Consider the following 15624-nt stretch of genomic DNA (forward strand, 5'->3'; position numbering starts at 1 on the left):
AATGAATGTCTAGTCTTGTATTTGGGCAACATAATTATCTTAAATTTCAATAAAATCACAACTTTCCATTTATAAACACATAATATCGCCGGCCCTACATTTACAACACAAGAGAGAATTGCCCGCCAGAAAAAGCGTCCACGAAACTTCCGTTGTTAACCGAATCGTATGAACAATGAAGAAATAAAAACAAAAAACAACTTTGTATCAATTCACAATGAGAAATGTTGCCAAGGAATTCCAGACATTCCATCAAGAACAAGAAGAATGTGCTTGATATTTATAACAACATCTGATTGGTGACAGCACAATTGTCACTTCGTTGTTTACGTATGCCAAATTAGCTGTGCTAAGTCGCCTTTCCATTGAGAATGAATTCCCTTAATTTACGTGTATCGTCAGTTAAAACTGGCGAAAATATAAGAAAGAACGCCGAGCTTCGTACATCAATAATGCAATTGCCCTCAAAATATTTGAATTCATCGGAGCCGACAAGGGGTTATGTGCAGCACTTTGAGGGTGCCAAAACGATACCTGAACAAGTTAATGCCGTCAAAGATGTAGGAATAGATTTATAAAAATTATCCCAATCGGTTTTAAAAAGAATGTTATATTCGCAGATCTACGAGAAATCGAAAGACGAGCTAGCTTTGCAATTTTTGGCTGACTTATACTTTCATGGTCCATTGAAGCACCCGGTTAGAAACCAAATAACAAAGTAAGTGTAAAGCGGTCTATTTACAGTCGTCCTGTTATCAATTCACCTTGCATTGTTTCCCAAAACAATCGAGCTTTTCTTTGGCGCTCGGTATGCAGGTGAGAACAGAACTCGAATCCAGTTTGAACCCATGCCAATAGGTATTTTGAAACAAATCGAAATCAAATACGGTCATGCGGCAATTTCATTGCCTCCAGATGAGATTAATAAACATACAAAACAGAGGTATACGCGGTACTCTCAAAAAACAAAACCTAGATATTACCAAGTATATACAGTGCCTGACAGAAAAAAAGTTTTCAGGTTTATCGTGAAGCTGGAGTGTGCTTCATGTGATTGCACGTGAAGGTCTTATTATTTACACCAACAGCGGGAAATGCAATCCTAGAGGAGGGGAGCTGTTTAATTTTATCACTTCAGCTGGTCTGATGTCCGCGAACGTAGGGTGCGTTCCTACTTTCGTGGGGCCAAGAAGAAGAAGAAGTAATTGACCTAACAATCTTCACTTCAAAGTTGTTAGAGTTGATTGGAAACTGGCGAGTACTAGATGAGGTCTAACTCTCAGATCACCGTTACTTAGAATTTAGTCTAACTATTGCAGGCGAACAGCCTCTAATACAAAGACGGAATCCTAGGAAACCGGTTTGGACGAAGGTCAATGAACTTCCTGGCGACAAAGCTTCCTATTCGACTAAGGACTCCTTTGACGATAAAAGATCAGTTGGAAACTCCGAATCGCATACTTTTAGCGTGGTTTGAAGAGGCTTGTCCTATTTCCCGAGGCCAAAGTGGTAAAACGGTTCCAAGGTGGAACCGAGAACTGCAGAGACTCAGAAAATCAACCAGGCGACTTCTGAATTGTGCTTGCAAAAGCAATAAAGACGAAGACTGGCTAAACTTCCGGAACCCACAGCGTGAATATAAAAGGCTCGTAAAACGTTCAAAACTAGACTCTTTTAGAGCATACTGTGAGGAATTGGAAGGTGAAAGGGAGACTTCCAGGATGAGTAAGTCAAGTTGGACTCTCTTAGAAAACCTAGCGATGCTAAAGGAGGGTATAGAGCATTGAGAGTAACTTCTAAAAAATATTTTTCGAGGACGTCTTGCTCTGGGCTACTTGCCTTCCTCTTGGCAGAAGGTAAAGGTAGTATTCATACCAAAGCCTGGGAAAGATGACTATCCAAATCCAAAGAAATTCAGGCAAATCAGCTTAACATCATTTTCACTGAAATGTCTGGAGAACCTTGTTAAGCGTCACATACGCGAGAAAGCGCTAAGGTCGCAACCCCTAAATGAAAACCAACGTGGAAAGTCCTGTGAGTTTGCTCTTCATTCTTTGGTTTCAAAGATAGGAGATGCAACTCTGAAGGGTGAGTACGCGATGGGGGTGTTCGAGGACAGGGATTTTTGACAGTGCGCCCTTCCAAAAGCTCTGTGATGCCGCCAGAGAGCATGGTGTTGGCGAAATAAAGTAGATCTACGCTATGCTAACGCAGAGATTGTTGGGTGCTGAAGTGGGTGTTGATTGCCACCTAACAATGGAAGTGACGAAAGGCAGCCCTCAAAGAGGTGTGCTTTCGTTACTTCTGTGGAGTATGCTAATCAACTCACTACTACGCGAATTTCAAAATCTGCCAATACATGTTCAAGCTTATGCGGATGACGTGGCTGTGCTGGCTGTTGGTCGAGATCTCGGAATGGTGTGCAGAAATACACATGCGCGCCGTTGATTTGTTGATATCATTAGACCGATGTTCGCTTATGCATTCGTAGCGTAGTGGGTTAAGGTGAAACAAAAGAGTTTTCGGTGTAAACTAGCCGCACTGGAAAGAACTGTGGGTCTGAATATAACCGGTGCCATGAGCGTCGCATCCTGTGCAACTCTGAATGCATTACTCAATTTGCAGTCCTTGGATTTGTTTATTGAGAGCACTGCACTGAGAGCAGCTCATAGACTAATTCGATTAGATCTATGGGAAAACAACGGATGTGGGGGGCACAGAGCATTAGAAGACTTACTGGGAGGACTGAATGCAGTTCTTACAATGCCTTCCAATCCTCGTGTCCCTATACATCTGTTTGGTAGAAAATATGAAGTTGATCTGAAGCGTAGAGAGGACTGGGAAGTTCCAGAGGAATGTTTGGCGGAATATACGGAAGTCTTCTACAACGATGGCTCAAAAACAGAACAGGGTTCGGGAGCCGGATTCTACCTCTCGAATAAAAACGAGAGGCTTTTCCTTTGGGACAATATGGAACGGTTTTTCAAGCCGAAGTTTATGCGATCCTAAGGACGACAAACTGAGTGATTGACGAGCAGTTGAAGGGCAGGCGCATCGCAATCTTCAGTGATAGCCAAGCTGCATTAAGTGCGTTGAGTAGTCCTTTGATCACCTCGAGAATTGTTCAGGAATACCGAAACGGTTTGAGCTCTATGTCTAGATTCAATACTGTGGAATACTCTAGGTACCTGGTCACTGTGGGGTAGAGGGAAATGAAAACTCTGATGCTTTAGCGAAAGAGGGGTCAATCTTCCTTATGCTGGGACTGGAACCAGCAGTTGGAGTATCAGTAGCATTGGCTAAGTCTGCCTTCAAAAACTGGGAACAAGCTTCCTACAATGACAGGTGGTAGAGCCTAAATGCTGTTCGAAACACCAAATTTTTCCTGCCAGAACCGAACATGCGTACTGCAAAATTTATTCTGTCGAAAAGCAGGAAGCCTTGCAGCAGTATTGTGGGAATTCTGACTGGCCATAATTCACTAGCTGGCCATATGTTCAGAATAGGAATTATTCAAGATGATACGTGCCCCTCCTGTAATGAGGAAGCGGAATCCACGGAGCATTTCCTATGTGAATGCCCCGCTTATGGACGCATCAGGCATCAAATCTTTGGTGCTGATGTTCTCCAATTGCGACGAGTAGCATCACATCCACTAACGGAAATCTTGCGATACGTTAAGCAATCCGGAATATTTCGTTAGATGGCAGTGGTGGGTACAATGGGCCAACACGGCCTGAGTGCTCAAAAATGTAGCTTCTCCCCCACCACACAAATACTCACACAAGAGTGCACATACCTCCGGCTTAAATTCAATTTTTATGAATGAAAGCGACGGGACTGATGCAAGTGACATTAATAATTAGTGCTTGAACGCAAATAGTGCCTTCCGCAGTTCTCAAAACGAATTCATTTTAATTGATTCATTTCGAAAGTAGCAGCCGAAAAGAAAAAGCGCCGCCAAATTGCAAATGGCGCAATCTATCATCAGAATGAACCTTGCCGACGTGCAGCGAACTTTGCCCACGTTCGCTTTGATTGTACCTCCAGCCCCTTCGTGGCGTTTTGGGCACTGTTTTCCCATCTACCGAGATTTTAGCATCCTTCCCCAAAGTGGCTGACTTGCCTTTTCGTTTTTTTAGGGCCTGATATTTTCTTGAGTGTACCTCCCCCTTTTCTCGCACCCTCTTGTTTCCCCGTCCGAGTGCAGAATTGTGTGTCATCTGCGTTGACTGTGTTACTGTTTAAGAAGTAATTTTAGTGATTTCCTTAGATTTTTTCGCATCATCCCGCGATTTATTATTCAGAACTGTAATGGCTGTCAGCATATTTTGTATTGCTTGGTGCATGTTGTGCTTGTCTTTAATACATTCCGGCAACTCAACAATTTGGGTTCCACACAAAATGAAGGATGACTCTCTTAGATCCAAATTCTGTTCAACCGCCTATTTCTGTGCCGAAGTGATCAAAATTCTTGTTACCGCACATTTGGAGATGTTTAGGGAGCTCCGTTGGCACAAGTATTGTGGATATTGGAGGAGATCTTATAATCGATAAGGCTTCTCCTTAACGAATCCGGCTCTTGATTCTGAGAAGCATCTTATGGCCCCTTTGGATGCAATGTGCTGTCGTTATGACTTGTGACGCCCACCGTTCTCTCCTGGGCACAACCAGTTCGTTATGAGGGTTTTAGAGGACGATGGGTTCCTACGCTGTTTATAGATGTAACGGTGGCCAAAATGTTCTCCATTGAGGCGATCATGCTCGCCCACTCTCGAAAGTCGCCGATACTGGGATTCCAAGCCTCTGCACCGTAAGTTTCCACCTTCTCTCTTCATCCATTTTCGTTTATTGTTCTAGGTGTCCTACCCATAGCCACTTTTGTCCACGGGTGAGCATTTCTCTCCCACCTACCCAAACTGTGCGTAGACAGATTCCGAGCAACGGTCATTGATGAAAATCAAGAACTGAAGTTTCCTTCTTCACTTCGCTCTCCTACACGATAATATTGAATAATTTTCAAATGAAATTCACGTCTCTTTACAGATTACTTCAAAACAGCACAGCGACATCAGAACAACAAATTTTGGCTGCTCTAAATTCATCCATTGCTGACTTGCTAGAAAACGTAAACCAACAGTCATCTTCCCATGATTTAAGCAAGCTCATCACGTCCTTAAGTGGATGCTTCGAAAATTTCCCTTTAGCCCTAAAAAGCTTACGGGCAAACATTGAATCTACAATTCCATTTCTAGTTACATCACTGGGAAAATTTATGCAACATATAAAGTATGTGAACACTCTCCCCTTCTCATTCTCTTGTTTCATCAGACTAAATATTTCATCTCCATTTTGCAGGTTACAATCATCTCCATCTGCTAAGAATGAGCTGTACTTGTTCATTCACAACTTAGTCCGTTTCGCGCTCGCTTGCATTCAAGAATATTTCGATGTTCTCCCGGAGGACTCGAAGAATCATTTAAGCAATTTTAAAAGCCCCGCCCACGATCTCATGTTAAATGTGGATATGCCAATGGATTTGAAAACAAATTGTGGGATCCTTATTGCGTACATTGCCAAAATCGAAGATAATTATGCAGACCATGTATTTTCTGTTGCAGAACAGGATCTGGAATTAGACAATAATTGTCTGGTCCTCTGTCTAAATATTGGAGTCATCAACACTATCAATTTTGAAGTATTTAGAAATATGAAGGATTATATAAGAAAAATCGTGGATAAAATTTGCTTAATAGCGAACAGGCATTCAACGGAGCCGTCCATGCTATTAAGTGCGAGTAGAATCCTGTTCCAAACATCGAAGCTCCTTCTGTCGTTTGAAATCACTAGATTGGAACGAGAGACTGTTGCATGCGTATTAAGAGAGCTAACCCAATATGTCCTCTCATATTTGGAGCATCACATGGATAGTGTCCGTCATATATGCAAGGATCTTATTCGAAATGTTATAAAACTAAATTCTAAGCTTAAATTTACTGACCTTCAGGACGAAATGCTTGAATTTTGTAACAAAAATGACACTCCGCAATCTTTGAAGTGCACAGTTTTGATTGCCATAAGTAATACAATCGGCACTGCTGTGATTTTGAAAAGGTTCCCTAACTTGCTCAATGATTTGGTTGCCATTGGACTGGATTCTGATTTGAACGTTGCGAATTGCTACGAAAATCTGATGATTGCTCATCACAAAGAAGTCGACTTTGATAAGTGGATAAACGTTTGGATTATGCCCCTGTTGCAGGTGGGCTCTAAGGACAGGCATCTTTTAGGGGCAGTCGAAATCCTAATCAATAAAGCAATCAAATGCGATCCTGCAGTTGTAAATATTTTGATTGATATCGAAAATGACTTCATTCCATTAAGCACTCGCCTCTCAGCTCTGTGGACTGTCCGGAAAAATGGTCTGCAAAGTAGAAGTTTTCATAACATACTCACAACTTTTGGAGACGTCCTAAAGGGTACAATGATTTCTAATGAGGATGACACTAAAATTATGGCTCTACGATTAGTAGTCGAGAGTCATAAAACTACGGAGCCGCTATCTAATGTGGAATGCGAAACAATTATCGAGTTTTTGAAATATAATTCGAACTGCCAGAGTCCGGCAATTCGGCAGCGCAGTTTAGCATTGATATCCAAGGGACTGTTACGGCTCAAAATAAGCCTGGAGAAAGCCAACAAAGGAGATAAAAGTGACAGAGATTATTATCAACAGTACCTCAAACGATTGATCCGAATTCTAGTCGATAACTTATTCCCAGGAGCTAATTTTAGTCGTCGATCAGTTTCGTTGTCGCTTCTAGAACAAAGCGTCAAAATTGTTGTTGATTGTTGTCCAAATGTCGAAGGGTATCTTCCGTCAAATACTATCCCTAAGCTCATTAACGTGTTAAACGATTCCTACGAAAGCAACAAAGCAATAGCTATTTCGATACTGAAACTTATTATAAAGGACGATTCACACCAGCTTCAACTGGAGACAGTAGAAAGTCTCATGACGAGTGTTCGACCGACAGATTCGTTAACTGCCGCTTACTACCTGGAATTTTACTGCCTTCGAGCGAGACCCCTAGAATTTTCGTACCATTACTCGGAGAATGCTAAACATCCTGTGATACTATCCGCATTATTGTGGTGTATACAAATCCTAGAAAGTGGTTTATCATGCGCACAAAACTCAATTATCCTAGCTGCAAGAAACAACCCCCTATACGGAGCTGTCCTCACTATTCGACATTTAGTATCCAAACTAGATTTGAAGGAATTGGTGCAAGATATTCAGTGGCGGGAGGTTTTCACCAAATTGATAAAGCTCTGCAAAGCGCTGACCCAAGTAGTCGCCCCTATTGTTAATAGTTCTTCCCCCGAAGGACATCTGCCCAACGACTTCAGTGAAATTCCCGAATACTTGGGCGCTGTAGATGATGATAATCAATCGGAGAGGCGTCAGTGTAAGGTCTTATCGTTAAAACAAGAATATAAGTCCGAGTTGCTGAAAACAACCCCACAAATGGTCTTACTTTGTGCTTGGAGAACAGTCAAAGAAGTATCACTTTTGCTGGGAGAAATCGTCCTTCGATCGCCTATCAAACCAAGGTCCGAAGAAACAAGTGCATATCTTATAACTATAGATCAAATTATAGAAATTGGAGCGCATTTCAAAGAACTTCTATCCGAGACGAAACATCGAGGAGCATTCGAACAAGCTTATGTTGGATTTTCGAAGGTTTGCACTCGACTATGGAGAACAGAACATTCCGAATTGTACAAACTCCCGATGATCTGGCTGAATGAACTGATCGACATAATCTCCAAGGACGAAAAAATCAACGAGAAAATCTGTGCAACACGTCGAAGTGCCGGGGTCCCATTCATGGTCCAAGCCTTGATCACGTCAGAACTTCAAGTAGGCACAACAAAAGCTCTTACATATTGCATGAAGCACTTGATTTCCCTGTGCTCGGATTCAGATAAAAGCACCGAGTCGAGAACTCATGCGTTGAACATTCTACGCGCACTGTTCAGGTGTTCAGACTTGAATGAAGCTGTCGGTGAATATATCGCTGATGGAGTCATGTGCGCTATTCGTGGGTACTCAGCTAATACCTGGGCTGAACGGAATTCTTCAACACTTTTGTTTTCTGCGTTGATAACTAGAATTTTTGGTGTACAACGGACGAAAGATTGGGAAAATTTAACGATACGTAATCGAATGACTGGAAGGATATTCTTTTTGAGATATCCTCAGTTGTATGATTTTTTCTTGGTAGAACTTAAGGAAGCCAGTCTTTGCATACAGAGGAATGAAAGACCGGCGAAACTGCATCCGCTGTTGTTGATTTTGAGCAGATTGTATCCATCGGCATTGGAAGGAACGGAATCAAATCTTAAGGTGATTATTATATTGCCAACCCCTCCCTTTTTTGATGCCAAGGTATAATTCAATATTTGCAGATCTCATCATTCATTGAATATGTTTCGATATGCTCTGGGAGCGCTGAGATGACCACACGAGTATTGACTGCCAGAGCAATCGTGGCATTTATGACGCTCGATATAATTGAAAGCAGAATTTTCGAAGTTTTTGATCATATTCAGGTAATGATAACAACCCAATATTCTAACTGATTTTGCTTTTGTTTTTTGTTCCTTAAAAACGAGTCTTATGACCTCAACTTCGATGATAAAAAAATGGACAAAGACATAAACGCCTCAACAGTGTCAAATTTTAACTCACGGCCGCAGAGTTCAAATAGGATAATTTTCGCTGGACCTGTCTTCTAAAACGTTTTTAATACCTTTATTTAAGATATTAGGCGAAGACGGCTTTACGGTTTCTTACCAGGGCAGAGGTAAATCGTCAGACGCTGCCTCACCCCTGCCCTGGGGCCAGCGTGACCGAAATGGCTCGCAAATATTGAATGCTCCTTTATATAATTCAAAGAACACGACATGACTTGAGCGTAAATCCGCTCATACTTTGGGCCAAAACTGGGGCAGAGCTGAACATATTTTATTTTTAAGGATTTAGAGGTCCTAAGTGCGCATCAACACCCTAAACGAGGGGTCCGTGGACCAAAAAAAGTGGGTGCGGACTTAGGACCCCTCAAAGCTTTATGGAAGGTCCCCTCGTTGATAAAGAAATGCGTAACTGTAAAGCTTTTTCCTCTCTAATGCAGCTTTCTAGATTAGCACATGTTATTAATTTGTGTTGCTCCTTGTCTTCCATTAGGAGAAAAAATAGAAAAAGTGACTAACGGTTTCATCTAGGGCAAACGTTACTCATCAGATGCTGCCTCACCTCTGCCCTGAGAGCAGCGTGATGCAAAGTGGCAACAGATAGAAATCGCTCCGTTTTATATAATCACAAACACGACAAGGTTCCGAATTATATCCAACTCAAAACCGCCAGAACTTTAAGCCTCTGCCCTGGATGAAAGAGAGTGTCACTTTTTCTATTTTTCAAATACTTGGGTACTATGCCCAAAACGAGGTGTCCCTGGACCAAAAAAGTGAGAGTAAGTTGCTCTTCACCTGGTCCGTTCCAACATCATGAAAATTCACTAGAAGTTATCTGGTACTATGGCAATCGGGAAAGCCTTCTGAGTTCAAATGTCTCAGGAGAATTCCTGGGGCTTGTGTTCCCAGCCCGATTGTTTATCACCAGACAGACCTTCGAGCCTCAAGCGTGGAGTTGCGCTTACAACTCGGGTGCCGTACTCGTTAGTTCGGTAAAGAGTTGGGTAGGTCTTGCATCCACCAGTATGAATGCTGACTGGTATCGTTGTTGTTTGTCTCAATGGGGCTCTAATTGCGGTCACAGAGTAAATTCGTCGTGGGGTTAAGTCTAAACGACAGATATTCACATTAAATACTAGAACGTAGCCTGTCCGAAGTGGTTACCAGGCATTTTCAATCCCTTCTATATATTCACAAACACGACGTGGGAGTGAAAAAAAGGGTGAACGGAGTTAAAGTTCTCAGTCTGGTTGTATTGTTTTTAACATTTTTAACAAATTTACAAATCTAGATTTCGTTATTTTTGTGTGTCAAATCCGATGTTCGCCGAAATTTAAGCAACGTTCAGGTCACCACCAATATTAACATAAGACTACTTGTAACCTTGAGGCTTCAGAATGGGAGAAGCATTAAGTAAGGAACCCTGCGACTCGCGAGCTGAGAATTTGGTCGACTCTCGCCTACAACGTCTCATGCTAACACTCTGGCCTAATAAACTTTCCCACCTTGCAAAAATACTCAAGTTTACTGAGACCTCTGAGAAAATTTCGGACCCAGATCAAGCCACCTCTTTCCAAGGACCGAGACGATGGACCAAATGGAATAGTCGGGCTAAGATTCGGCGAGTTTGGCGGGCGAAAGTTATTGCAAACCCCCATCGCAAAGTTTGCGGTTAGGACGCCATTTGGATTCTTTGATTTCACACGGTCTCTTCTTGAACAATAGCACAATTTCTTCCGCTGACTATGAACTGCCTTCTTCGAGGTGTCTACTTCTCAGAGTCTGAATAATGCCGTCATCGGTCCCAAGAATATCGAACAACATCTTTGACAGCTTCGTTAGCTCCGGAATAGATCAGGAAATATATTTTGGGACTATGTAGATGCTCTATACCCCACAAAGAAGTAAATAGGAGACATACTGTCTCTGGCAGAGACCTTAACCCTTCGTCATAATGGGGTTGAATCAATGTCGACGATGCATCCCAAACGCAATCAATATCCTGGCGCCGCTATGCAAACTGGTTAAAAAACCTCTTTCTAAAGAGGGAAAAGGTAGATATCCCTGAAGTGAACGCTACTTTCTTCCGGAGTAAAATTTTAGAGACAGCCACCATCTCTGTTTTTACTACTGCATCACCTATATCGCGAGAATCGGGCCATCTGCGCGGCAATAAAAAGCTAACGATTCCCTCGAAATATATCTATCTCAATGTAGACAGGCTACATTCGTAACATTCCTGATAGAATCTGGCTTAGGGGGGCGCTTGACTGCATTTTTTCATTCATCCCAAAGCTGGCTCTTGTAAAGAACGAAAATAAGGTGATCGCCGAAGCCGTTCTCCCTTGCATCGCTACCAAATCCATACACTCGGTGCTCGATCCGGAGTCCATCTTCTCGGCTTGAACCGTGGGCTAGTTTTTTCCGATCACCTCGAGCCAATACATTCAAGCGCTTACAATAAAAATCTGCGACATCTAAAGGGATGCCTCTACGGCACATGGCTTTCGAGGCTCTACACAAGTTCCCATATTCGAACGTCAAGGCAACTACACACTGCCTTGTCATTTTCAAGGATCTATGCAGACCCATGAAGACGCTTTCGCGAGCTTTTAGCAGACCAACAAATAGTCATCGATGCCAGAATCCTCATCAATTGATGAATTAGCCTTTACTGACCTCTTCAATCATCACGACTGGGCAAAGCGCTCCATTCGAATTCAACCTTTCTTTGAGTTAGCCAGATTTTTTTTGAGTTTCCCGAAACTGTATTATATCTACCTTTCGCAGCTAAATGGCATGACAGAAAGCATCCATCATACGCTCAAAACAGCTCTTTTGGGTGAGTCTGTAATATATTGGTCGAATGTGTTGTTTTTGGCCCTGTTCGACTTCGCGTATTTTCAAATACCTCTTTAAGCATCTCTAGCGAAAATACTTTATAGCGCCACGCTCAGGGTCCGCGGTCTGCTGCGGATCTGCACCCCTGTCCCACCTTCTTGGCATTCAGGTACATTTCATGTGCCATATTCTACCTCAAGGATCTTCGTACGTGCTTTTTGTTTTGAGATTAAGGGTGTGCTGAGTCAGCCATCCACTCGATGAGGGAAGAAACCCACTATTGCGTTGTTGTTTAGGATCTGCGGGATCCTAAGTCCCCATCCACTTGATGGTGGACCGGACTAAATGAGGAGCAACTTACTCCCTCGTTTTTTAGTCCATGGATCCCTAGTTTGGAGCGTAGCACCCCAAGCATTAAAAATTGAAAAAATCAAAAAATTTGACTGACGGTTTCGTCCAAGGCAGGGGCAACTCATCATTTTAAGTCCAATATAATTCGCAACCTTGTCGTGTTTTTGCGATGATAAAAGGGAGCGCCTTTCCACCTGTTGGCACTTTCGGTCACGCTGCTCCCAGGGCAGAGGTGAGGCAGCGTCTGATGAGTTGCCCCTGCTCTGGACGAAACCGTCAGTCAAATTTTTTGATTTTTTCCACTATTGCGTGTAAGATATGCCAACCACACCACTCCGGTTCAACAGAGGAACCCGGGACGTGATCCCGCTTCATGGAGCTTTTTGGAGCGTCCCCCGTTTGGGGAACGCCTTCAGCCTCGATAAGGAGATCCATTTGGGACCGCGACCACATGACGGATCGTCGTGAGCCATTAAAGCGACCTTTATTGTCCTGCGCCAACATTCCAGCAACCCATTGAACTGCGGATAGTATGCAGTGGTCCAGTGATGGTTGAAACCCCGGAGCTTGCCTAATTACGAGAAAAGAGTATACTTAAACTGCATTCCCCGTTCCGTGATGATTGCGGCTGGTACACCAAAGCGCGGGGTCTAGTCTCGACAAAGGGCCTTGGCATTTGATTATGCCATAATGTCAGTCAGAGGTACTTCTTCAGATCACCGCATAAACCTGTCAATGATTGTGAGACAATATTAGAATCTGTGCGAGTCTCGCAAAGGACCAATGATATTGAAGCGGATGGCCTGGAATCGTTTGGTCGATTGTGGGAATACGCCTACTTCCTTTTTTACTTGCTTGTTGATCTTACACTTCTGGCACACGATGCACTATCTGGTTCAAGATTTTTACCCCCTTGTTCATGGAAGGCCAGAAGTATTTTCCGGTGACTAACCGGTGGGGGTGCACAAGATGATGTGAACTTGTATTTGGAATTTGCTCTCAGGCTCTGAAGCTCTGCATCGTTTTTCTGAGGTACGGGGCGAGTAGCTCACGATCGTAGACGCTGTAGTTACGTGGAGCTGGGTTGAGTTCTTTCGAAAAGAAGCTCAACGGTTGGTAGGTTTGGTTCACTCGTTGGTGAAGAGTGGCGCCTACCGCTGTGTTTAAGGCATCGACAAACGCGGCTTGATGTGCATCTTGCCGAGGAAATGCCAACAGTGTAGCATCAACAAGCTGTTGTTTGACAGTTTAAAACGCCAGGACCGCGGGAGACATCGCAACCTCGCGGGAGTCTTCCATTTCGTGTCCAGACAAGTAAACATTGAGGATCGCTCGGTGATGAGCGACCTTTGGGGAGAAACGACGTTAGAAGTTTAACATACCCAAGAACCGTCGCAGAAGTGATTGGCAGGGGAAAGTTTTTGATCGCTTCAACCTTGCCTGGGTCTGATTGAATTGTCAGGGTCATGATTTTCTCTGATATTTGCCTACAATACCTATTGAGAAGCACTCGAGGCTTCCTGCGATTATCTTATGGCAGCACTTTGTAAATGTACTTAACAATGATATTTCCCTATTGCCCTCCAGCAGAGTTTGTTATCTTTTTTATGATTAGGATATACTTAACTTTTACGCTATTTTATCAGCATAGATACTGCAGTCCATATTGGGAGAGAGAGCTCTTGTTTCTTTAAGTTCTGCAGATATTCCATCTATACTACGGCGTTTTGTTTTTTTTCAGTATTTTTAGTATATCCTTAATTTCCTTGAATGTAGGCCGTGAGACAGATACCTCGAAAGGAATTCCTACTTTGACCGGGAGACTATATTGCTTCGATGCATCAGGGCCATCTAGTTTTTGATCTGTTTCATTTCTAGGATCTAATTGCATTCTTATCTATTTCAGAATCAAATTGAACATGAAAAACACAATCAAAATTACGTTCATGGTCTACTGCTTCAAGTACTCTATATGCTGAAGAGTCACAAAAACTTACCAAGCGTACATTGCTTCCGAATTATTGATAACATATCGAGGCTGAGTTCAGTTTTAAAACCGAACCCGGTGACGTGGAGAGTTTGTTTGGATATAATGCTTGAAGTATTAAGAAGGTAAGCCAATTTTTTGATACTCAGAGATGTAATAGTTCTGAAACATTTCCAATACAATCCTAGATATGAGTCGTTATCTATTTTTTCGGACCAAACACAATCGAACCTTATGTGCATGTCTCAAGTGCAACAAATCTATAGCACTCAATTTAGCAATATTTATCCGGTATTCAGAAAGTCATTATTCGTCTATAATTTGTATATGGTGAAGCTAATATCATGCGAAGGACTCCTACAGTTTTTAGTAAGGATCTTCGAAACAATCACATCCTTAACATATGAAGATGTGGAGACATGTTTGAATGTGGTCCTACTCATAGTTTCCAACCAAGATGACACTCAAATCGCATCAATCTATGAATGTGGCGATATTGAAATGCATTTCATGAAAAGTTTGGACTCAAAGCACATTGAAGTGCTTAGAGAAGGATTCAAGTCCAACGAGGCCTTACAAAGTAGTTTAAATGCAATTTGCAACGATCGACGATTCTATCCAGAATGTACAAAAAAGGCGTATGCAATTTTAAGTCAACTTCCATCTAAAGATATAGATCTTAATCAATTTATTACAATTGCTAAGCAATATCCTGATGATGTCAAGGACTCAATGGCAAAATGTTTGGAGTCGTATATTGCGAAAAAAGCTTTAACGAATGAGGAGCTGGAAATGTGTTTGGAATTTATAGAGAAGTTGTCCTTGCCTTGGAATTCGGATATGTTGAGGTATGAAGTCTTACATTTTATCTAAATTTATTATGCACATCACAAAACGATATTATTTTAGGCTTACTGCAGCAAACTTGGTACGCCTTATAGCTGACAGTATTTTCACAAATATTGAGAAATTCCAACCGAAAATTCTGGTCCAAATTGTCAACATCCTTTTGTGCCTTCTAAACGATGACGATTCCGATGTTCGAGACCATGTTTGTGGAACTGTTGCAGCTTTAGCAAAGATCGAAATGGGTAAGCCCATATAAATGGAACTTCTATATTATTTATTTAGATAAAAAATAAGGATAACATGACTAATTAATTAAGACCCATCAATATTAAAAATATGTCCTTTTGTAACTGAAATATTTTTCAATTCCTCTTCATTCGGTCATAAATCCTTTCTCTGTTTATAAATTTTCCAGATAATATTTCGGCATCTTATGCACCAATTGTGCTTATCAACTACCTCAGTGAAATTTTAAAATCTAGCAAGGATACAGGTATCACAAAGCAGGTTATCGAAGGAATACTCTCCGCTCAAAATGAGGAGATTCAATCGGGACAACAAGTTGATGACATGGACGACACTGGAGAAGTTTTCGATAAAAATGAAGCAAACGTATTTGCTGAGCCATATAAGACTCTTGTGGATTCAGTTCAAACATTTAGGAAGCGTTTTCAAAGTGACAAGGATATTTTAATGTATATTGACTCGCTCGGTGAAAAGTATTTAGAAGATAAGATTGCTAGTAGTTAGGAGTATTTAGGATTGAAAGACAGTTATGTATATATTTGTATTTATAAGAAAAAGTATTAGAAATAAATCTATTTTCTCAATGTAAA

General features: G+C 41.9%; 1 protein-coding gene across 1 annotated transcript; it reads left to right on the top strand.

The window, feature by feature from the left end:
* Positions 1–329: 329 nt before the first annotated feature.
* LOC119655755 (thyroid adenoma-associated protein homolog) lies at positions 330–15624 on the top strand. Its single transcript, XM_038061812.1, has 9 exons — positions 330–560; positions 621–718; positions 5047–5289; positions 5359–8413; positions 8476–8619; positions 13859–14064; positions 14128–14787; positions 14849–15030; positions 15204–15624. The coding sequence occupies exons 1-9, from the start codon at positions 372–374 to the stop codon at positions 15536–15538; spliced, it is 5112 nt and encodes a 1703-aa protein (XP_037917740.1). The 5' UTR covers positions 330–371; the 3' UTR covers positions 15539–15624.

The sequence above is a fragment of the Hermetia illucens genome, chromosome 4, assembly GCF_905115235.1.
Source record: "Hermetia illucens chromosome 4, iHerIll2.2.curated.20191125, whole genome shotgun sequence".
NCBI classification, from domain to species: domain Eukaryota; kingdom Metazoa; phylum Arthropoda; class Insecta; order Diptera; family Stratiomyidae; genus Hermetia; species Hermetia illucens.

What these genes read in the sequence shown, in the direction of transcription:
- LOC119655755 (XM_038061812.1), top strand. Translation starts at nt 372, where the DNA reads ATGAATTCCCTTAATTTACGTGTATCGTCAGTTAAAACTGGCGAAAAT. An exon ending in AAGTTAATGCCGTCAAAGAT is followed by an intron (nt 561 to 620) that starts GTAGGAATAGAT and finishes TTATATTCGCAG; the next exon opens with ATCTACGAGAAATCGAAAGA. An exon ending in TGGAATTCGGATATGTTGAG is followed by an intron (nt 14,788 to 14,848) that starts GTATGAAGTCTT and finishes ATATTATTTTAG; the next exon opens with GCTTACTGCAGCAAACTTGG.